At 37.5% G+C, this 24,454-nt stretch overlaps 1 protein-coding gene across 3 annotated transcripts in view; it reads left to right on the top strand.

The window, feature by feature from the left end:
- The window catches only part of LOC754213 (DENN domain-containing protein 2A), a 118,103-nt gene that overhangs the window by 45,177 nt on the left and 48,472 nt on the right, over positions 1–24,454 (top strand). For 2 of the 3 annotated variants that reach the window (XM_030989537.1, XM_030989538.1), the window contains exon 5: positions 5,084–5,308. In XM_030989537.1, coding sequence (XP_030845397.1) covers positions 5,084–5,308 — 225 coding nt within the window. The remainder of the gene's footprint in view (positions 1–5,083; positions 5,309–24,454) is intronic. The other variant, XM_030989539.1, reaches the window with a different exon arrangement.

The following is a 24,454-nucleotide window of genomic DNA, read 5'->3' on the forward strand; positions in this document are numbered from 1 at the left end:
CTCTTTTTGAATATTTTGAATCTATTAGATTTGAAAGACTATTTCCACTCCAAACAAAGGGAAAGTTAGAATATGACCATTGATTAGGATATTCCTATTCCCTTTTTCATTTCTTGCTTTCTGAATATTTCAATTGATGGGTGTTTCTGACCATATTTCTTTCTCAAGGGCACCCAGTATATTCTTGTGTAATTGTATTTATCCTAGTGTGGTTTAAGGAGCATAAGGGGGGGGGGGGGGGAGGGTTTCACATAGATTATACATACGGTAAAGCCCCGTCTTAATAGAACTTTTTTGATCTCACCCGAGCGACATGTGGATGAGAAACTGGGGGGGGGGGGGTCTGATCGTAAAACACGGGGTGAGCTTTTAGTTGGACACAGTCTTAATCAGCCATCTGCAAAAACCTCATCCGGGTAGGTTACCATAACAACCGCACCTGTCTCATGGCGATCAGCTGGCGCGCGCTGTGTACATGTAAACATTTTTTCACGGCGATGACGCCATTTACCCGGGTAAATATCACCCTGGCCCGACTAGGGTGAGATCTACCTCGATATTGTCCGGACTCCGGACGTTACCCCGATTGACGCGTCTTAATTGGAAGGGGCTAAATATCATCCGGACAACGTCCGGACGACACCGCGACTTTATTTTCCAGTTAAGACGGGGTTTAAGATTCACATCCTTTTATTTTTCTCAGTGACTAATTTTGATAAAGTTTGTATTTAACCTCCATTCTGGCTGGTCAACTTTTTTAGATGCCTTTTGACTTCCTTTTCCGGTAGAAAGGAAATGGATGGGAAGTTGCAAAACCATTGGAAACTAGCAGAGAGAAAGAGAGAGAAAGAGAGAGAGAGAGAGAGAGAAAGAAAGAAAGAGAGATAAAGAGAGAGAGAGAGAGAGAGAGAGAGAGGAGAGAGAGAGAGAAAGAGAGAGATAAAGAGAGAGAAAGAGAGAGAAAGAGAGAAAGAGAAAGAAAGAGAGAGAGAGAGAGATAGAAAGAGGGAGATAGAGAGAGAAAGAGAGAGAGAAAGAAAGAGAGAGAGAGACAGACAGAAAGAGACAGAAAGAGAGAGAGAGAGAGAGGGATGAAAATTACCATTTCATTTTTATAAAAACTTTAGATTCATACCTGCACTTGGAGGTGTCAATTGTCAATTTAGCCAAAGACATACCAGTGTTATATTGGGTCATATCCGTTTATGAGTTAAGTACACTGTTCAAGGGCTATTCTTTAAAAGCCTGTGTACATGTTTGAACAGGAAACAAAGTTTCGTTGGTTTTGCACGTTTTTCCCCTCTACCAGATACAACAGATGTACTTACTTTTGAATCTAGCACTGAAACCAATCTGTTTGCTCAATGAGTCTCCCGTTTTAGTGTGCTATCATGCTTTCGGAAACGTCTCCTTGGAATAATATTGGAATATCATCAATCGTCGTTTGGTTATGAATACATATCTGTAGTTGTATACAGCATGACTTTATATACGGAATGTCAATAACAAGGCTTTACGAGAACGTGAGAATTGCTTCAAATTAGGCTCCTTTTCTTGAGCTTTTGTCCATTATCTTGCAAGATTGCCTTCCTGTTCTGCGTCTTGGTGAGATATCTCTGTGATCTTGGGCTGAGCGAGGACAAGCGAAACAACCAGTGATTCATGTGTTTATTCTGCTGTAAATCAAAACATGCTGGTTAACTTGTTAACGAAAGCACATCAATGGACAAACTTGGCTTGTTTCTGATGCCATAACATTCTGTGGTTGTTGCACGTAGAACAGTTGTGAATTTTGTGGTCGGTGAGAACATTTTGGGGGATACACATTTTGAGCGTCACATGGAAAAAGCCGACAGAGCCAGGAACTAGATTTCCTTATGACCTTCTTTCAACAAACATAAGTCATGTTTTACCAAGGATAACAGTTTTGAGAAGTACGGTGAACAGTATTCGGAACTTTGCCTTCTGAATAGCAAACACTCTTCAGAAGAGAAAGGAATAAGAAGTTGTTGGAACAGAATCGCTGCAAAGGATGCTCTTTTCATTGGTTCTGGCCAATGAATGTTTGAGTTGATGTTCTGGGTGAACAAAGAAATATCAACAGATTGAAACAGAACTGTCTGTTGGAAAGCCCTGCCACTTTTGGTACTCTCTGAGCCATAAATGTTTGATAATGATGACCTTGTATTTGTGACCTCCAAAAGTTTAAAGCGGGAGTTGCTAGTGACCGAAGACGTCATATTAACAGATCTGAAAAGAACAACTTGTAGGACACTCTGAAGCAGAACTGCCCCCTGTGGAACTTAACTTAACAATATTGTCAAATGTATGGTAATGACAACAATACATTTGTGATCTGTGAATGTTCTGAGTGGAAGTTCTGAGATTCTAAACACATTTCAAAGAAGAAGAATCTACAGTGAAACCCTGCAGCAGAACTGCCACTCATGGTACTCACTGGACATGAAATGTTTGGCAACGATGTTCCTCCGATCCTGACATACCACGACTTCAAAGTGGCAGAAGATACTCGTGCAATGAGGACTGTGATAGAGGAAGAGGAGGAGGAAGAGGAAGACGAGGAGGTGGAGCTAGAGGAGAGTGAGCGTGAGATGTCCCTTGAAAGCTTTATCGAGGGAGATGACGATGAAGATGATGCCTTGCACTTAGGTCTTATTCTTGTAGGTGTACAATTCTTTGTCAAGTTACTCTTGTGATAATCTGAGTGTGTGTGTAATTGGGTTTTTACAGATGTGTATCAGTCAGATATGATTATTTACGTCTAGGGATCGACCTTTAAAGGTCACCATCCGAAAGACGTGACTCAGTTTCGAACCTACGTCCTCGGCTGAATCAGTTTGTAACTTCCACTGTTAGCTGGATTACAGGCGCACGCCACAATGCCTAGGTCTGACAATTGCTCCAGACTTTTTATCATGGAAAGTCTGGGGTTTGGCCTAGGGTTAGGGTTAGAGTTTGGGGTTTAAGTCTGGTCTGGGTCAGGTTTAGAGACTACGGTTAGGGTTAGAGTTTGGGGTTTAGGTCAGGTCTGGGTAAGGTTTAGGGACTAGGTTAGGGTTAGAGTTTGGGGTTTAGGTCAGGTCTGGGTCAGGTTTAGGGACTAGGGTTAGAGTTTGGGGTTTAGGGAGTAGGGTTAGGGTTAGAGTTTGGGGTTTAGGTCAGGTCTGGGTCAGGTTTAGAGACTACGGTTAGGGTTAGAGTTTGGGGTTTAAGTCCGGTCTGGGTCAGGTTTAGAGACTACGGTTAGGGTTAGAGTTTGGGGGTTAGGTCCGGTCTGGGTCAGGTTTAGGAACTAGGGTTAGGGTTAGAGTTTGGGGTTTAGGGTGAGGGTTACATGTAGGTATGGTGTGGGGTCCAGGGTTGAAGTTCATACAAAGTTGGATAGTGTATAGTAATCACTGCAAAAAATTGCCTAAGGATCATGTGTCATAAAACCATTCTTGTAAATGTATTTAGATTTACCATATAGTTTGTCCAGTTATTCTTGTAGATATCCCCAACAGGGTTCACATTGCTCTTGAGATGTACAATATCATGTGCCAGCAAGCTGTTGTGTTCTTGAAGATGTACCAAATAGGTGTTGAGTTATTCTTGTAATCATATTTCTAATCAATTGGTAGTCAAGTCAATCTTATGGATGACGTCCCAAACAGGGTGTCTAATTGTCAATTTTGCATCAAAAATTGCCAGATTCACTTTGTCTTCAGTAAAGAAGTGAAAGACAAAAATTTGTTCATGCCATGGTGATGATGATATTTTACCCAGTTGCTATGAAATATCTGATTTCCATAGGCTTAACACATTAATTGACCTCCTGGTTCATATAGGCTATGGGGTTAATATGGTACTTATGGTGTCACATGGTCACTTGTGATATCAGAACCATGATATTTGACGCAGCCCTATTGTAATCATGAAAGTGATATCTAATGCTTGAAGTGCTTATACCTGTACAGCTTGCACTGTACTCTAATAGAAACCCAGCAATCACAAACTTGTTAAATATCCTTATTTCTAGCACATTCCTTTTCTGGGTATTCACAAGCGGTGCAGTCTTGTATATGTTTGTAGGACTGACGTGCAGGAAAGGAATTGTGTTTTACTGTATCTAAGTACTTGTAGTGAAGATGTACTCAAGGTTTCAACACTTCAAACAAGTTTCCCATTATCTTTGTATCAGTGACAAATTATTATCACCATGGTATTGTGTGATGTAAAGGAAATAATAAAAGCAATCTACTAAATCCCTGTCGAACACAATACTAGTTTTCTATTGAACTCTTAGAAACATGTCTCAGAAAAGTTTGGAAACTTTTTTTCTTTTTCCTATTTCCCCCTTTTTTTCCTTCTCCTTTGTTTGTGTTGCTCATTGGTATTTTGTTGTTGCTGAGACTTGATCAGATTGCGCTTCTGCAAGCCTGCAGGGCAGGGCATTGACTATACTTGGCCTGCAAGCTTGCGATAAGATTGCGAGCAAGTTTTGCAAGCTTATTAAGTTTGCCGCAAGATTGCAGTACGGCAGTGCAAGCTTTAATATATTTCTGTAAGGGAGTCCCATTGATCACAGTAACTACATGTAGATAATGTGCCAGTAAAAAAAAAAAAAAACCCAAATTATATTACAGTACCTGACGATCGTAGCATTCTCAAATCTCAAGGCATACATTTATCAATACTAGCAAATAAGCCTGTGTAGGTTTGCATGTGTAGTTGCTAGTGTTGTTGCATGGTAGTTGCATGTTTAGTTGCATGGTACATGTAGTTGCATGGTGGTAAAACATTTGTATCATATCTGCACCTTTCCTAACCTTCTCATTTCTAATGTGGTGTATTTTTGTCTTTTGTCTCTTCACGCTCTATCAATCCATCCTGTCCTCTTCACGTCTCATCTTTTCACTGGTGTCCTGGTGTTCTATCATTCTATCTTCACTTCCACTGTACAAAATCTTTTGGGGTAAAAAAAAATAATCACAAATTCATTGCCCAAACTCCATAAAAATGAAATCACTTCATTTTCGAAATCGCTGGCGAAAAAATGCAATGATGCTGCTTCACGCAACAGTCATCAGCAAAATTAGTGATAGAACAAAGACTTCACTCGAATTCAATTTCTCAGCCTGTACTCAGACGACAGAAACCCCCTAAATTGGAAGTGGAAGAGTCCAGGGATGTTAGTTGGAATGGATGCACACAGGAGGTGGTGAGACGTCCCACTAAGACAGCGGGGGTGCCAGCTCAGGATGTCAAGAAGGAGGGAGGATTCAGACAGAGGAGCAAGTTGCTGACAGTGAGTTCTGGTTTAAACTTTTTCTTTCATCTGCTTTCTCCAATTTCTGGCAATGTTTTTTTTTTAAATAAAGCACAAGATTCATGAATTCCACCTTTCGTTTATTACACATAGCACTGGTGTAAAGTAGACCAGGCCCTGTATTACAAAGAGTTGATATCAATCGCAAGTAAGAGATAGGAGACTGCAAACTTGCGACTGCTGGAGGACCTGCGATTGAGTTGGATCAATCGCAACTCTTTGTAAGACAGGGCCCAGATATAAAATGAGATTTTTTTTTTTTTAATACTAAATTCTGTTGTACACTCGGTAGCAGTGGTACACTTGTATACAAAGTAGCAGTTCTTTACCTTTTCTTGTATACTTTTTCTTATTATACCCTATCATATATTCTGCTTTCGGATTCACATTTGTGTCTTTCTTACATGATATTATACTTTCAAAGTTACATTAAGGCTGCTATGAAAAAAAAAATTAAACATTCAAGCAGAAATCCTTTATCTTTTTTGAATTGCAGCATGGCACTTTTTATTGCAATTTCTTTGTGAAATTCTGCTCAAGGGAAAATTTAATTTTTTTTTATCTTGAACATAGGTTTCAATGAATAAAGAAAAACACTGCTCAATAGAATTGCAATTACGTAATTACCACATTGGTCTTTATAGACGGGTGTTCTCTGATCAGATTTGAATTAATATGAAAATTGATATCTTATGGTAGGTAGATGTTGACTTAAAACTTGTTTAATACGGTCAAACCTGTCACAGTGGTCACCTTTCTATAAAGACCACCTGTCTTTAATGGTCAATAATTTTGTTCCCATGCAAGAACAAATGGTCTGTTCAGAGTCAGAAGGGTGCTACTCTGTTATACAGTCAAACCTGCTTTAGTGACCACCTGTCCATAAAGACCACATTTTTGGTTTCCCTTGAAAATGGTTCCTCATTGAAACATGTATTAAAGGAACCTGTCTACAAAGACCACTTTTTTGTGTTTCCCTTGGGTGGTTGCTATAGACAGGTTTGGCTGTATATGAGTTTAAATGCCTTTGCTGGCTCCAAGAGATGAAATGTGATGTGGAACCTGTCTAGAAAGGCCACCTGTCAACAGTGACCACTGGTAGAGTTTTATATGTCTTTATAGATGGATTCACTTAAACACTCTTTCTTAACATACAACCTGTGTGGATTTTATAAGAACTGTGTATTCAATGCATCTCTTCTGAAAAAGTAAAAAGAGCACACGTTTTACTTATTGCGCATTCAGTGCATTTTCTTCTTAGTCAACATTGCTCAATTTGGAATTGAGGCAGGTGTCCCAACAACAGTCACCACCAGCATTATCATTTCATGTATTAAACATGGTACCATGGCAACACAAACATATTGAAAGCTCTGTTGTGATATTTTTGCCTTAGCTACAGACAAGGATAAAGCTAACATTAGTTAGAGATGAAACAGGAATGTAACTATAATTTTGTTATGAGGAACTGGATTGATTGAAAAGTCATTTCAAGTTGCATATCATGCAGTAGAAAGGTCATTTGGACCAACAAATCAATTGAAACCTCTTTGAAATCACAACTTACCGGAAAGCTCAATGATATATGAGCATGCAATTCCTTGTCAATTCCTTGTCAATTCTTTGCATGGACAACTACCTAACTATTCCCTCTGTCATTGCTTATTTTCGTTTACTTGGCTGTATTACATATAAATCAATTGTAGTGTTTAGAATTCAGCGTAAAGTTTGGATAGATTGTGTGAAATTTTATTTTCATTCATAACCGGAACTAAAAATTAAATCCAAATAATCAACATTTACCCCTTTGACTACTGAATCTTCTCATCCCCATGGTCCTTATACACAGGGACCCCCCCCCCCCCCCCCCCCCCCCCCCCCCCCCCGGTTCCTGTACACAATGGGTTAAAGATAAACTTGAGTTCTGGTAATGCGATTGCTTTGTGAAAGAAAAGGTGTGGAATGGATCGGAAAAGTTGATCATATAGCATGTAAGTAATGATGTGTAATGCAAGGTTCTGTAGTCATCAAAATCATCATAAATTTGGCAGAGTCTTGGTAAAGTAACAATCACTTACACAGAAAGATGTATAGTTTTGTTAGATTCTGTGAAAATTCATTTTCTTTTTTTTACCAGAACTCAAGTTTATCTTTAATTTTTGGCAAACCCATGTTGAAAATCTTGTTCTAACATGGTGCTGAGAAGCAAGAATGTTTCTTTGCACAGTGACAATCACTATGAACATGACTGACAAAGAAAGCGGACAAAATATACAGTTCCTCAGGTAGACAAAGGAACATCCTTTCGCTGCTATTATGTAAAAATGTGTAGAACAGGTGTCACATGCATATTCACCTGTTTGACTCATAATAGCAGTGAAGGGATGTTCCTTTGTCTACCTGAGGAACTGTATACTTTGTCCGCTTTCTTTGTCCGTCATATTCATAGTGAATAGCATTACATTTCTAGAAAAGTACCTTTACTCATTATGAGTGATATATTAGGGGATTTCTCCCAATTGAAGTTTCTTAAGAAGGTGACATATTAAAGCTTCCATCTAAAATTATAAGATGGGTAGAAGAATCCCTGCAATCTGATTGGTCAATTACCATGTAATTATTTTTACTGAATGCACGCGATATCGGCGATCGATACCACCGATGTCTTTTTTTTTAGATATATCTCTTGTTTTTCCTTTTTAATGATTTTTTTTTGATAATTTTTTTTTCGGTGATAAATATTTGTTTTTCGTGTTTTTTTTATAATTATGATTTGTTTAAAAAAAAAAATTTAAAATCTATAATTTTTTAATTTTTTTTATTTAAGTTTACAGTTTAATGTGCACTGACAATTTTTTAATTTTTTTAAAAAAATTTCATGATAAGTTAAAAATCATGCGTCCGGTAAAAAAATCATGCGTCCGGTAAAAAAAATCATGCATCCGGTAAATCTGTAAAATAACAAAATTTTGTATTTTTGACAATTTTTGGGGCCCCATCTTATAAAACAGATGATGCACAGGTTTAATTCGTGGGTCGGTGGAATTGTGTGCACGCGGTACCTTTGAATTTGGTCTATAACCCACTCGGCTGCGCCTCGTGGGTTCAAACCATTCAAAGGTACCTTGTGCACACAATCCCTACCGACGCACTCAAACCTGTGCATCATTTGTATACTATTCAACCAAAGCCCTAATTCAACTAGTCCACCTTTTAATCTTTATTTCCAAAAAAAATGATATGAATAATTCAGTTGTTCACTGTATATTTCTTATTGACAATGAACAGCCTATCATCACTTGTTGTACATGCTTGATCACTCTTTCAAGAACTTAAAGTGTTTTTTTTCCTTGCATTTTAAACCCAAACTCATAAACAAGTCAAACCCCTTTTTAAACCATGAAAAAATGTTTAAAATCATGCCTGCATTAGATGCTGACGTACACAAAGCCCTCCCCAAGTAATACTTGTTCCTGTATAGCTGTGTGACGTTATTCCTATCAGTAAACTCTTCAGATTGTGAGCAAGAGCGTTCATATGACTGTGATTCATACCCGTGGTGGCAGGCAGTGACGTTACCCTTGTCTATCTTCTTTCATTTTCTCTAGGCCTGTCCTCATCAGCTTGAGTTTGCCAAATAACCTGCTATTTTCAGACTCAGGATATTATCCCAAAGTTCGAAATTGCGTCTACACCAGACCGATACGCTCATCACAAACTAGCTCAGACGGGCGCAAATTAGCCTGCTATTTCCCAAATAGCGGGATATTTTAGAAACAAGATTAATATTTCTCTGGATATTTTCTCGACCAAATATCCCGCTAATTGCAACTGTGGGCTGATGAAGCCGCAAATTAACTGGTTAATTTGCGATCTGGATAGTTAAAATAGCGGGTTATCTGGCAAACTCGAGCTGATGAAGACAGGCCTCGTGTGTACCATGTACCGACAATGACATCATCAACAATAGTGTGATGACCTTGACCAGTTTAGACCAGGAAAGTTCACTTCCATCAATGGCTGGCAGCTAGGCTCCGGCCACACTCCATTCAGGTCGGTCAAAATTATGATAAAATCATAAAGATATGATAAATTCCCATTGATAGCTGGTACGGCCAAAAGGAATAGAATTTTTAAATTCAGGTTATTTAACTAAACTTTTGCCCATTTATGTTGAAAATTGCTCAAAAAACTGTTCTAAACTCTGTAAATCTGACTTTGTGGCTCACACTTCTGTTCTATCAATACTCTTTTGTTTTTCTTTTAAAATTCATCTGTTCATACCAACCGTATAAAAATAAGTCATACTGTCATCTCATCAATTCTTTTCAAATTAGTCATTTTTTAGAAACTTTACATCAATTGAACCTGCTTCAGTGACCACCTGTCTACGAAGACCACATTTTTTGTTTCCCTTGACAATGGTTTCTCCTTAAAACATGTACTAAAGGAACCTGTAAGTAAAGACCACCTGTCTGTACGATTATTCTTAATACAACGTTTCTTTATATGTTTTCTGTATATATTTCCTCTAGTCTTAACGGGCTGTAAGTTTCCTGACTTTTTCTGGTTTTCATTAGCATGAAAGATCTACCACCATGATAGTCCCTTCCACCCACCTTTGAGTGTGTAATAAGCCATTACAATGCACATTATTGTAATGTTTTTTTCAGTGACACATCGTCATAAGGGTTTCATTAAATCTAAGATTTGCCAGGTCACGGTTCCTCTTTGGACCTATGGGACCTATTGTTCAATTTCTATCCACTCAGGCATGAAATTGTTGCTTTGTTCCTCCAATGCTGGAGCCTACCTGTACCTCGCTCTTTCCCTATGAGAAAACATGTTTCAGTGTTTTGAGTCGGGCTACAGGGGAATGTCAACCAGGAAACACTTTTCGCTATTAAACAATTAATGGTAAAATAACCAGTAAACGACCCATTGGCATCCAAGCGTGTGATGATGTTATTGATTTTAGGGTTTCGAATCAGGCCAATCCGGACGTTTGAAAGGAAACTTATCATTTACCTGAAGTGGGAATGAAAGTTGGAACCTAGATAGATGTAGAAACTGTTGTCGGATTCATCTTGTGGAGTGTGTTGGGATAAATTTGCAGTGTAGGATATTGGTTTGGACCTGATGTATCAAATCTACTTCATTGTTGTTCAGGATTTTGAAAGTTTATTCTGCTAGCTGCATGTACCTGTGAGGAAATCGGGCTGTCTTTGATCATGCATGGACTGGCTGTCTTAGGTCCGTGCTTAGATAAAGTATGACAGTCTGAATGCGAACAGAGAACAGGTTCAAAGGCCCCTCTGGTTGCTGGTTGGACAATCCTGGAGTACAGGATAAATTCAAACCTGCGTAGAAAGACCAGCCCTCTATGGCAATGCTTGGTCAAGTTTTGACCCTGACAGGAAACACACCAGGTGCTGATTGAGTTAGCACCTTGTGATCTTTCACAGTTTGGAATGGTGAAATCTGGACCTGTACAGAAAGACCACCGACTTGTACCATACACAGTTGCAGGGTCAACAATGGTCATGCTGGACCTTCAAAAGAAAGCATACGTTAGGCCCAGTGAAACCTTGACAGAAGGCCATTAATTGTCTGCATTCATGAACTTTTTAATGCGATGTGTTTGGGCATTCTACAATTTGGAATATAGATTGTAGATCAAAGAATCTGCAATGCATGGCATGTGAACTGTGTATCATATTGTAGCCAACAGCCATCTACAATTTCATCGTTTGATGCACAATTTTGTAGCTGCATTACTTGATACTGCCTGCATTGATCAATGATAATATCCATCTAGAAGGAATGAAGGAAGCGCTGAAGATAATGATATTTACCAGTAAACTGTAAACTCTATCACAAGGCCGAACTTCTGAGGAAACAGATAAGGCCATTTATTTTCAATTGTTAGCGGAATTAACGTTCGAAAGTGATAAGAAAGTGATAAGTTTCAACAAGCTCTCACTTACAGTCCATTCTGAATGGGACAATTATAAACAGTACATGATTGCGTCGCATAGAAGCTATTGAAACTTTTCTTCATAGAGATATACAATGCATATACCATGACATTTTTTGGATACGATACTTTGGAATACTTCTCTTTGGGTGTGTATTTTTTTGTTGGTAGAAGATATTTGTGACCCTACTGGTGGTGAGGAACATAGCAAAATGGATATTACAGAACGAATGTGCCCTTACGAAGAGGTAGGTTAAATAGTGAAAAGTATTTCATGTTTGGATATTTCATTGTCCCAGGAAGATATGTGTGTGATGAGGAACGTAGCAAAATGGCTATTCACCGCAAAATAGTCAATGTTATTCTGGTAGGTTGTGTATACGGTATCTTAAATATTGGTGTACACAGCCATGAAGGAATTAGTAAATAAACAGGTGGTTAGTATAAGAGATGATGATAATGATGATTATTTATTACTATTTTTTTTTAAAACTATTATTATTATTATTGTAGTTGTTATGCTGTAACCCTTGATTCTCTTCTCCTGGTATAACTGATTTGGGGCGACGTACATACATATACATCACAAAACTTATCTGTAATACATACAGTCAGTTACATCTAAATTAGTCATACTCTTACCAAGTTTTATAAAAATGAAAATAGGTTTATCCTGATTTATGTTTCTTGAGAATGTGACATATTAAAGCTTACATCTAAAAGTATTAAACAAGGCCCTATAATACAACTGAGCCATCTTTCATTCTTGAGAACTTATTTAAAAAAACAAAAAAACATCAAATTCACAAAAGGTATGAATAGTACAGTTGTTAGCTTTACATGTATACTCTTTTCACACTGGTTTTGCTTAACCCGTACTTTGCTTAGCCCCACCTTAACCCCGGACTATTTTTTTTTTGGCTTTTCACACACGCTGTTAATTTTTAGTCCTGTACTAGCGCCTATTCCGGAATAAGAAAATTCACGCTGTTCTCACTGCAATTCGTTAACCCCGGATATCGTGAATGTTATTATTGGACATACTTCGCATCTGGCCAGCTGCGATACGCTCCAATGCGTAGTACCGGACTATTTTTCGTTTCTGTTCTCATTCATTTGCTTGGCACCGCAATTGCGGGGTTAGCAGGAGTTAGCACCACAATTGCGGAGTTAGCCCTGCTATTTTGCAGGGTTAGTTAACCCCGTACTATAGGTGGGGTTAGCCAACTTTAGCCCATGGTAAAAGCCAGTCTGAACAGAAAGTGGAATAGGCTTAACCCCGGACTATAGGCGGGGCTAAGACCCCCCTTAACCCCACCTATAGTACGGGGTTAGGCAAATTTTTGCCAGTGTGAAAAACAGTATTACTAAGACATTTTGGTAAGGGTTAAACATTTGCACAAGGTCATTATTACAAAAGATTAAGAGGTGTTTATCTATTTTGCACTCCTTACAAACATGAATTTTACTTCATATGATTCCCAAATTAAGACCTCGGCCGGCCTCCTCTAACATGCATATATGCTATAGCTCATATAGTCCCATATACAAGAAGTTGGGCTATAAAAAGATAATTATTTTGAGCATTTTCTTCTGTCATGTGAGAATTTGATTGATCCATGAGTGTCTCTTGCTTGAGATGTGAGTACAGTGAAACCTGTCTATAGAGTGGTGAAGTGTGACGTCATCAAAAATCTATTTTTAGAATTTCTCAATTTTTTCTTCATATTCCGAAAGAGCATCAACAATAATGTCCAAATGTCGAAAACCAATTAAATATGTTAAGTATTGGCTAAGATATGACCATCTGAATAAATACATTCCCTATAGGAACTCAGTGTTATATGCTCTGGTTCCTAACCATTAGGAGCCAGAGCATATCAGTTCCCATAGGACATATATTTATTCAGATGGTCAAATTGAGGAATTCTAAAAATAGATTTTTATGACGTCACAGCTTCGGTACTCTATAAAGACCACCAAAGGGAGACAATTAGAAAAGTGGTCTTTACCGTGGTCTTTCTTTATCTACAGGTTTCTTTAGTTCATGTTTCAATGAGAAACTATTTTCAAGGGAAATTTCTTATCATTTTTATGATTCCAGAACCTTGCAGTACACACCAACACTTATATATTACGTGATCAACTTTTTCTGATTGACTCCCGGCACTGTTTCTTTTACAATGCAACCGCATGACCAGAACTCAACTTTATCTTTAAAGTGACTCAGTAACATTGTTGAAGGTTGATGAAAAAACTGCATCATTTTTTTATGAAATGTTACTTATAATTTTCCTTCTACTGTATTAACCCTGTAACATGCACAAAATCCTGAACAAATTCTCAAACAACAAAGATATTTACGGTTTTCTTTGAAGGCGTCACTGTGCAAAACCCTTTTACAGTAAATTCTCCCAACCGTTTTTACATATAAATACAACATAAAACAGGCTTTAAACAAATATTTCAACACTTCAATGTCTGGAATGGTATAGAGCCAATTCATTGCTTTGTGTGACGTATTTCATTCACCTAAAATGTAATTAAATTGTAATAATATAGTTGGGAGAATTAGGGAATCGATCAGATCAGTTTTTCCCAACTTGTATCATTAATAATGGTTTGTTTTCAACCAAACTTTCAGATTATCTTTAATTGTACATCTACCATTGAAGTCACTACCTTAGCACCATTTTCTCCCATCTGAACAATGTTACCAACAGCCTTTTCACACACAGCTAAAATTCATCGTATCTAGAGATGATTAGAATCACTCAACAGTTTTAGACATGTTTATAGACAAAATTTCCCAGTGTGAACATCGTTTATACGATGTTGGGATAGATACAAAGTCGCGATCCATACGCCCCTAAAAGCAGGCTGCAGATACGAAGTTCGTATCTAGAGAGCTTGACATTTTGTGTGTGAAAGGAAATTCGTGTTTAAACGTGTTTAAACTGGATGGAGCGACCGCTCTGTTTGATATGACCTGACCTTCAATGCGCAATGGCACTACTGCGCATTTTACGAGCAGTAGTTAATCACGAAACGATTAACGATCGCAACGAAATTTCTGTGTGTGAAAGGCTCGTGATTAGTTTAAACACGTTTCAAACAGGTTTATACTAATCATGTTTATAGAATTTTAGCTGTGTGTGAAAAGGCTGCAAGTCCCTTTAAGTAAGGCAGATGAATCCATCGACCATGAGAGTGACCACAACAGAAGTCAAGTCATCTTATAAATTCCTAAGATGACATGTTCGATTTCCGCTGCCCCATTTTAGCTGATGATCGATGAGTTAGGCATACGTCCAAAGTCATCATCGCAATATGTCTTTGAAGTATGGTGTTGTTTATACATGTCATATAAGGAGAGCCATGCTACTGTTCTTTGAATTCCAATAGTTTGCCAAAAATATGTTGACACATAAAAACTGCCTTCTGTACAGTTGTAAAAAGTTCATTGGGAATCTTCCAGTATAAGTTTAATTATGAAATAGTTGTTATTCATATTTATAAATATTTTGACCTTTGATACTTTAAGAATGAACTGAGTTTAGTTGTTAGTGGTTTATATTTATATTTTTCCTCTTAATTATTCATTTACATGTTCTACCTGTTTTTCGTATTTTTATCACCAATGTTTGTCATCGTTGTCATCGATAGAAGTAGTAGTAGTAGTAGATTACCTGTCTACAAAGACCATCTGTCTACAAAGACCACATATTTTTTGTTTCCCTTGAAAATGGTTTCTCATTGAAACATGTACTAAAGGAACCTGTCTGCAAAGACCTCTTTTCTTGTCTCCCTTTGTAATCTTTACAGACAGGTTTCACTGTAGTAGTAAATAGTAGCAGCCAGTCACATCATTATTACGGTATAAGGATTATTATTATTAGTTAATGAATAGTTGAAACCAGGCCAATTCCTTCCTTCCCATGAGTTAACAAAAATAGAATGCACTATGCATCCCCCGAGCGAGGCTCTCCATCACACAAGGCCTGTCTTCACTATCTCGAGATTACCAAATATCCAGCTATTTACTATCCTGATCGCAAACTATCCAGGTAATTTGCATCTTCATCAGACCGAAGTAGCAATTAGCGGGATTTTTGGTCGGGATTGTCATCCCAAGATATATCTTGGGATAGTTTGCAAAATATCCCACTATTTGGCAAAATATCCTGCTATTTGTCCTGTGCGTCTTCACCAGACCGAAGACTTGCTGTATGCGTTAACGCTGAGCAAAATATCTCGAGCGAAGTTCTCAAGGTCGAGTTTCAAGTTTTAAGGTCGAATCTCGAGCTGATGAAGACACTATTTGTAACTTCAGGATTATTTCCCAAATCAGAAATATAGCGGGCTTTTTGGCAATCTCGTGATGATGAAGACGCACCTACATTGAACGGAATTGGCTAAAACCTTCACCTTTTAGGCTTAGTCTGTCTACTAAGTGAAGGTGAACATGATGCCCCCAGGCATCCGATGGGTACTGCATCTATCCAAAGGGAACTCAAGTTGGTCCCTTTTGGATGACAGTCCTGTATTAGATGAACGGATACTCTAATCATCTTTCAGCAGATAATTTAATCAGGTCCAGGGCCTTCATTTGATATGTGCTGCATTCAACGGAGCTCAAGTTGGTTCCTTTTGGTTGACATCCCTGTTTTAGAAGAACGGACACTTCCTATTGGTACACCTCAATCATCTTTCAGCGGATAACATAATCATGTCCTGGTGATTGTGTATGAATCCTACAATGTTCTTTTGAATCTAATGACGTTTCATTTTGTGCAATGAGTATTAATCTCTATTTATAGATTTTCGCTATAAAATAGAATTTTAGGATACATGTACCCTACTGGATTGACATACAACTGTCTCTGCCTCTTTCTGCCTCTTTTTGATGTCTTCTTATTGCCCATCTTCATTTTAATTTCTAGTATTTATTGTTCTTTCTTCTTGACTCTCCTATATTCTTCTTCTTCTCCTCCTCCTTCTCTCCCTCTCTTTCTCTTCCGTTCGCTGTCTTCTTTCTTCTCGAGACAGAAGGGCATTAGCTTATATGATTTGATTCAAAGATTAGCAACCTTCTTGCTCTCAAAAGACATATAAGGAAAATACCTGATATTAAATAGAATAGACCATGCACTGCATTGAAGATTCTATGAATAGCCCTAATAAGGCCTGTAGTGAAATTCTGAACAAAACAAGCTGCTGAGAGGCAGAAGGGCTTTACCTCATATATAATGCCCTTATTGGTCAGACATTTCCAATATATCTTACTTTATCTATATCTTGCCCTACATGATTTGAGGGGGTTGGGGGTTGGCAAAGATTGTAAAGTTACAAAAAAACAGTGTCTGTTGAGAGCCAGAAAGAATTAAATCCATCCTCTATAACTTTGTATTTTTTAAATTATATGTTGAAGCCAGTCAGAAGCATATTCTATTTTAATCCTTTGAAAGCACAGTTATATTAAAGGAAATGCAGTTTGTACTTTAAAGGGATGCAGTGGAAGGGGGAGGGTGACTGGAGGAAGAGAGGGGTTAACATTGACCCCAAGAGTATAGTATCCCTAAGTTGACCTTGACCCACTGTCAATGACACCTACCACCAGGTGTTTGCCTCCTTCAAAATGACCTTCACTTTTAGTCTTGGATATATACTCCTATCTAAAACTTTTTGTAGTAGCAAAACTTGTTGTGCTTGATTAATGGGGGGGGGGGGGGGGATAGGGAGGGGGGTCATAGTCATGCATAAATACTACAGCATACAATTTTCTATGGTTATCTCTAAAATCATACTTATTTTAGGAGATTGGGAATATTTGTATTTAGTAAGTATTTGCTAGATTTGCTGCCTGATCTTGTTGCCTTAACATTTTGATCTGGCTCTGGGTGCGACATTCATTTAAATGACACAGAAACAGTCCAGGATGTGGACTACCAACAAACTTTGTTTATACTTTAGGCTGCCTTGTATCCTCCTTTCCAAGTTAATGTAGCCCTTTATTTACCAGTAACTACAAGAATACCAAACTGATTGAATATATTCCTTTATTCACAATACCTCGGTCTGTATGTTATCTCTTGAAGATAATTAAAACAGACAATTTGTTACATCAAATATAAAAATAGACAAAATAGACCAGACTGAACTTAACTGAAGAACCTGTAAGCTCCTCTGTTAGCTGGCTTTATCAATTAATAAGATTATCTGTTCCAGATTTGTCTAATTATTTGATTAATGCTTTAATTAATGAAATTAAGACTTTTCTATAAAGGAGTACCTCGGCATGTATTGGATATAGTTCCTCTCAGTTCTTTTCCTTCATAAGTTCCCTCATTTTACAAGTATCTATTATTTATATAATTCTATATCAATTTAGACTTTGGAATTTCAAACAAAACAGCCAAACACTCACAGGTAATATATTTTTAGCAAGAAAGCTGTGAACAAAAGTTCAACAAAAATATGTTGAATAAAAAGATCAGTATGTTTCAAATATGCCAAAAAGGGTAGGTCTAAATTTTGGTATTCAAACTTTCAAGTTTTGCAGTTCGAGTTTCAACATTTTATATCGTCCATCCCTCGGAGCAATGCCCTTGCTAAAAAATATCTGTAATTTACATTAAAAACTGTAATTATGTGGTATTTGTATTTTTATATTTCTTGGTAAAGGAAAATTTTGTTTAACCACTAGCTTCCCATCCTGGTACAGACAGGAATTCATAAATACTGCTTGCTCGCAGCCAACCTAATTCAACATATCAAATCTATGAACTTTTTATTGGTAAAACGTTTAATGAAACAGGGCCCATATCTAGAACATTGGGCGAAGGACTTCACACAATGTGGTAACCTCATGTTCTAAATGTCACAAAGGTGGGTTCACACTTTTTTGTTGCTATAAATATGATTTTTCTGACATTCATTTTGTAGGAAATTATTTTGGGAACATGATTTTTCGGGAAGTTATCTGATTTGTAATGGAAGCCCAGCTATGAGACAGATAAATGTCACAATAGGCCTGTCCTCATCAGCTCGACCTCGAAACTTGAAACTCGAGCTCAAGAAATTAGCTCAAGATATTTTGCTCAGCGTTTGCACATGGTGCGAGCATTCGGGGTAGTGAAGACACACCGGACAAATAGCGGGATATTTTGCAAACTACCCCAAGATATCTTGGGATGATTAACTCGACCAAACATTCCGCTTATGGCAACTGCGGGCTGATGAAGACACAAATTAACTAGATAATTTGTGAGCGGGATAGTTAAAATAACGGTTTATTTGGCAAACTCAAGCTGATGAAGACGGGCTGAATGAGACAGATAAATGTGACGTCCGTGTGGATGACAGAGAGGACTAATCTCTTCATCTCAACTTCTGCATGTTTTAGACTGAGATTACAGAATCGGGCCAACGTAGAAGCCCTGGCATTTTGGCGCATTATGTTATGAAATTGTTAACGAACAAGAGGCCACTGGAATGTAGAATTATGCTTCCCTGCCCCTGATTTTAGAGCTTTAGTAACATGAGGGTTTCGGTAACGTTCAAAACATTGTCATGATATCGAGGAGACTGAATAGTATAAATATATATGCTGTCAGAAAATTAGCAAATGGCAGAAAAAATGGATGATTTTTCATGGCACAACACTAAGCGAAAACGAGGATATAATCATCATAATAAAACTGAATTTAATTAAAAATTTAGAAGGTTATATGAAAGATAATCCAAGGAATATTGAATAGAATAAGGAAGTGGATTTGATTTAAATAATAAAATGTATATGTTAGCCAGTGTGGGATGGTGCAACTCACATTGAGTCAGCAAATAATTCATTTTTTATATTACGCTGGAAAGAAATGATTTAAAATTGTCTTGTCTCTGAATAAAGTTTTTACAAATACACCAAATGTTTCTACATGTCCCTAGGGATTTGAAATGGAGGGCCGTAACCACTATGTAACACACAGTCGATGTATTGAAATGTGTCTACTTTAGACACAATTGATGTATTAAGATGTTAAAAGGGCATTTAGAATTGACATAATAGTATTTGAATGACAAATGTCAGTCCTGAGCCAACTTTGATTCCTAGAGGTCATATTTCGAGAGGCACCCCGTTTTCTTGATCTAATCAGCGAAAGCGTGGCCCTTATTGTACAACCCTCACCAAAGATAGATCACTGACACCCCGGGTGATGACAGCTCGAAGGAAATGAATCCGTAAACACAAACACATCGGCAAAGTCGGGAGGCCTGCCCGGTATGCCCGATATGCTCGTCGCAGGAAATAACTGACTGTTCCTATCGGTGTCTCGTACGTACAAACAGGGCAAAGAAGAGTCGCGACAACCCTGTGCGTGATTCGGGTGAATTTAAGTAACCGTTAGGTAGCATATTTTGTCGGGGATTGTTTGAAATCGGGAGTCAAGTGTCTAGCGTGGAGTACTTTTGAGGGGGAAGGGGGTAGATTGAAATAGATTTTAGAGGATTGATACATCCGTAGGGACCTGTGGAGGTGTGCTAATGGGTTGGCAGATCCACCCGTTCACCTAGACGGATTGGGAGTTTGACTTTTGATGTCTCAAGGTACTGTTTCAGGCAATTGATAGACTGATCTCTTGGACTGCCCTCTTTCAATTGTTCACCCATCTTGCTTAAATTCACAAGATTCACATGTTCACCTAGGTGCATTGGGAGTTAGATTTTGATGTCTCTAGGTACTATTCCAGGCCATTGATTGACTGATCTCTTGGACCGCCCTCTTTCAATTGTTCACCCATCTTTCCGCTGATTTAGAACTACCAACTCCTGTTGGACGGATAAAACCAGTCTAAAAGCTCCCAACGGATGCCAGATCGTAACTGTCATCTTCAATTTCAAGCTACATTTCTTACTTCATGATGGCTCTCTAGTTTTCAACTTGTGAATCCTGGCTGCTGAGTGTGTGGACAATCCTATCTCAATTGTTGACCAATCCTGTTCTTCCTTCCAGATCATAACTGTCATCTTCAATTTCAAGCTGTATATCTTGCTTCGTGATGGCGTTTTTAGTTTCCAAATTGTGAACCTTAGCTGCTTACAGTGTGGACAACCCTATCTCAATTCTCAATTGTTGATCAATCCTGTTCTTTCTTCCAGATCATAACTGTCTTCTTCAATTTCAAGCTGCATATCTTGCTTCGTGATGGCATTTTCAATTTCCAACTTGTGAATCCTACATGTAGCTGCTGAAAGTGTGGTGTGGACAATCCCCTTTCAATTGTTCGTCAACCCTGCTCTTTCTTCTAATCAATTCAAATTTGAAAAATTCTTATTGAAAGGACAAAACCATTTCTTTGAAAGCTACTGACAGATGCTTAATCATAAAGGTCATATCCGATTTGAAGCTTCGTCTCCAGTTGTATGACATAATTTTTCTATTGACAACTTCTGTTGGCTGATATCTTTGAGAGTTAACTTCTCTTTCAAAGAATGGATTTTTGTTTTCAGTGGCTACTGGAGGAACAGGATCTTAATTGCTCCATGAAGCCATCAGTTTTGCAGTTAACATCCTTGTGACAGATATGTGTGGAATTAAACTTGTAATATCATTTATGAACAGGATTTAAAGATACGGACAAATATAGACACTTCTTTTATCAACTCTAGATACGGACACTTTTATCTACTCTATCTGTATTTAGCCATTGGATCCTTTTCTTTGATTTACCGGTGAAAATATAATTGCCTTTGCAAAATACCAACTTCAAAATAAAATTCTTACAGGCTGGATCATTGATAGCTAAAAGAAGTACTCCTTTAGTTGAAAAACTTTGCTTTCAACTCTGCTAGAAGGTGTAGCTGACTAGGTGTAACTTTTTGAGATTTATTTTGTTGAAAAAACGTTTTCCAAGATGTTGATTGCTATATCTCAATATCAGCATCGCACTCGTAGGCCTGATATCATAACTGCGACAGAATATCATCTTCGTCCAAGAAAGGTAAATTTGTGTAAATATTCATGTTTGTTTATATCACATATTTTGTGTGTGTATGTGTTAATGCTTTATACCTACTAAAGCATTTTAATTGAATTTATCGCTCTAGGCCTGTCTTCATCAGCTCGAGTTTGCCAAATTACCTGCTATTTTAATTATCCCGATCGCAAATTAGCCAGTTAATTTGCGCCTTTATCAGCCTGCATTTGCAATTAGCGGGATATTTAATTAAGAAATCTTGGTCTTGTTTCCAAAATATTCCACTATTTTGGAAATAGCGGGCTATTTTTGCCCGTCCAAGCTATAGTTTGTGATGAGCCTATCGGTCTGGATAAGACGCAATTTCGAGCTTTGGAATAGTATCTTGAGTCTGAAAATAGTAGGTTATTTGGCAAACTCGAGCTGATGAGGACAGGTCTTCTGAAAACCTTAATGGTATTTAGCTTCAGCTTTATTAGGTAAATGGTGGATCGTAATGTCAATGATAATTTAAAAGCATACACCTTTCAAACAATGGCTCAAGGGGTAAATTAAGCTGCAATCATCTCCTACTAATACAACAACTTGAAATAAATATTTACTGCAAATATTTGATAACTGTCAAGTCCTTCTTGCAAATCCATTCCCTATTCAAGATAGATATTCTTTTCTTCCATCATGCAAGAAATGCGATGGCAAATGGGTTGTACAACACTAGCTCCTTTGATAATTGCACTGCTTCAATTTCAAGCACTAATAATCAGAACGTCGAGCCACTCCCGCCACTCATCCTCTCCAAGCGCTATAGTTCTCCTTAGAACTATAAGCTAAGAAAGATAACCAAGTCTTTTTCAAGACCATACCAACAATCCTTTTCAGGACTACAAACCCTCAAGAAAGATTACCGAGAGTCCTTTTCAGGATTCCTCAATCCTCCCTCTCTCTCACATGGTGCACCCGCAAGCCTACTGTATAATAATTGTTGTAATTAACATCAACACCCTTGACCCACTCTACCTCGTCCTAACCCAGAACCTAAACTTAGTAATTTAAATTAATTATATCTATAACAATTTGACATTAATGATGACTAAATATAATGACAAAGCACTCAGGAAGGCTGGTTGAAATTTCATTCTTCATACTGAAGTAACTGAACCAAGAATAGATCAAGTATTTTTATCATATTGTTGTTTTTAGTCTTCTTAACATGCTTTGCATAAAGGAAAACAAAATGATTTATAGTTATAATCACCTGATTATTATACAATCAGTCAAAATTAAGTCGTGATTTAGATGTAATGTCTTACAGTAATGTAAATGTGGCAATTGAAGTGACAGTTGTCTGTCATTTTTCTTCTTCTGGCATGACATTGAATTGATGAAACAAGAGTACATCATTGAAATCTCTCATGCAGGCTTTATTTTCGATACTGATCAAAGTTGCCATCTTAATCACCCCCCTTGCGCCTGTCTTACAGAATCAGCTAGCGATTGCGACATAATATTCATTCATTGAAACTTGAGCTTTTTTATTTCCCTTTCAAGCCTAATTTGTTAATAATACATTTTTCCTGTTCTAAAGTAACAATCTTACCATTATTTTATGAGGAAATATTTTGTTTCATAATAATAATAATAATATGTTTTACAACGTTTGTAATTAATTGTAAAATCATTTGTTATTCAGCACTCAAGCTACAATGACAATTATTGAATAAATACCATTAGTATCATTATTATTTTTAGAGCAACTAATATCGGTTGAATCAACATGAATATTAAAGCTTTGTCAACATTCTTCTCTGAAAGCACTTTTACCACATCCTGAAGCTTGTTTTGTTTGGCTGAATATCATGTGAGCTCTGGACAAAGTTAGATAATTCTTTTTGAATTCTTTGTAAGAAAATATAAAGAATATCATGATTTTGTACAAATCTGTCTTTACCAAATTATAACTTACTGTGAATGCAAAGTCATGTTGAAAGAAATTGAGTTGGTTAGGTTATCGTAGAATCATACATTTTCAGTAAATTTGTTGTGAGAAGTGGTCATTTGCTAGGAGATGAATACACTATAGATAATAAAATATTGTCGTCATCATTGTAGCCCTTTGTGAACTCTCTCTCTCTCATCTTAAAATATTAGTGGCAAAACATGTTTTTTTTAATTCTGTGTTTTGGGAGGATTACTTCTTTTGAGTACGGAATTGATATTTGTTTTGAAAGTTTGTTTTTTGCTTTTGTCCTTGGAACTATATATGGTGGGTCTACAACTTTATAAGATAATCTGGGCATATTCCATTCTTAATGCTTTCCTCAAGGGAAATAGGTAAACTCTGTTTTCCTGCAAAACATCCTGGTGATATGGATCAAGTGACGATGCCTCTATAGGCCTGTCTTCATCAGCTTGAGTTTGCCAAATAACCCACTATTTTAACTATCCCGATTGCAAATTAACCAGTTAATTTGCGTCTTCATCAGCCCGCAGTTGCAACTAGCAGGATATTTGCGAGAAATTATCCCGAAAAATTATTCTGAGAAATCTTGGTCTTGTTGCCAAGATATTCCGCTATTTTGGAAATAGCGGGCTAATTTGCGCCTGTCCAAGCTAGTTTGTGATGAGCGTATCGGTCTGGTGAATACGCAATTTCTAGCTTCGGGATAATATCCCGAGTCTGAAAGTAGTGGGTTATTTGGCAAACTCGAGCTGATGAGGACAAGCCTTATGTCTGATACTCTGATATTACTACTCTTTACCTCCATATCTCTTAAAATCCAGTTTTCAAGTGTTATCTCCCAGGGGTCCCACATTAAGCATCATTGCATCCTTTACACAAATTATGTACTTATATCTTCAAGTAGCCTGGTTTATTTAATTGGGTTACCGCATAAGACGGATGAGGCCAGTCCATGCTTTAGTAAGATCTATGAGAGGTTCTTTTTTGCAACGGCATGAAAGCAACATGTGTTGTAAGGCAACATGAAGTTGATGTATCTTACAGATTACTTTCTTCTCTTCAGTGAATATAATTTTGGTTATTAGGTCACTTGGAATAAACGATACAGTATCTTCTGGAGCCACAAGGGAAATAACTATTTAAATTTTGCAGAGTTATTGCCCTCCAGGCTCTTTGAAACTTTAAGAAGTAAAATCTGCAGGAGTCTGTTGGAA

The sequence above is a fragment of the Strongylocentrotus purpuratus genome, unplaced genomic scaffold (genome assembly GCF_000002235.5).
Source record: "Strongylocentrotus purpuratus isolate Spur 01 unplaced genomic scaffold, Spur_5.0 spur5_scaffold_18, whole genome shotgun sequence".
Classification (NCBI taxonomy): domain Eukaryota; kingdom Metazoa; phylum Echinodermata; class Echinoidea; order Camarodonta; family Strongylocentrotidae; genus Strongylocentrotus; species Strongylocentrotus purpuratus.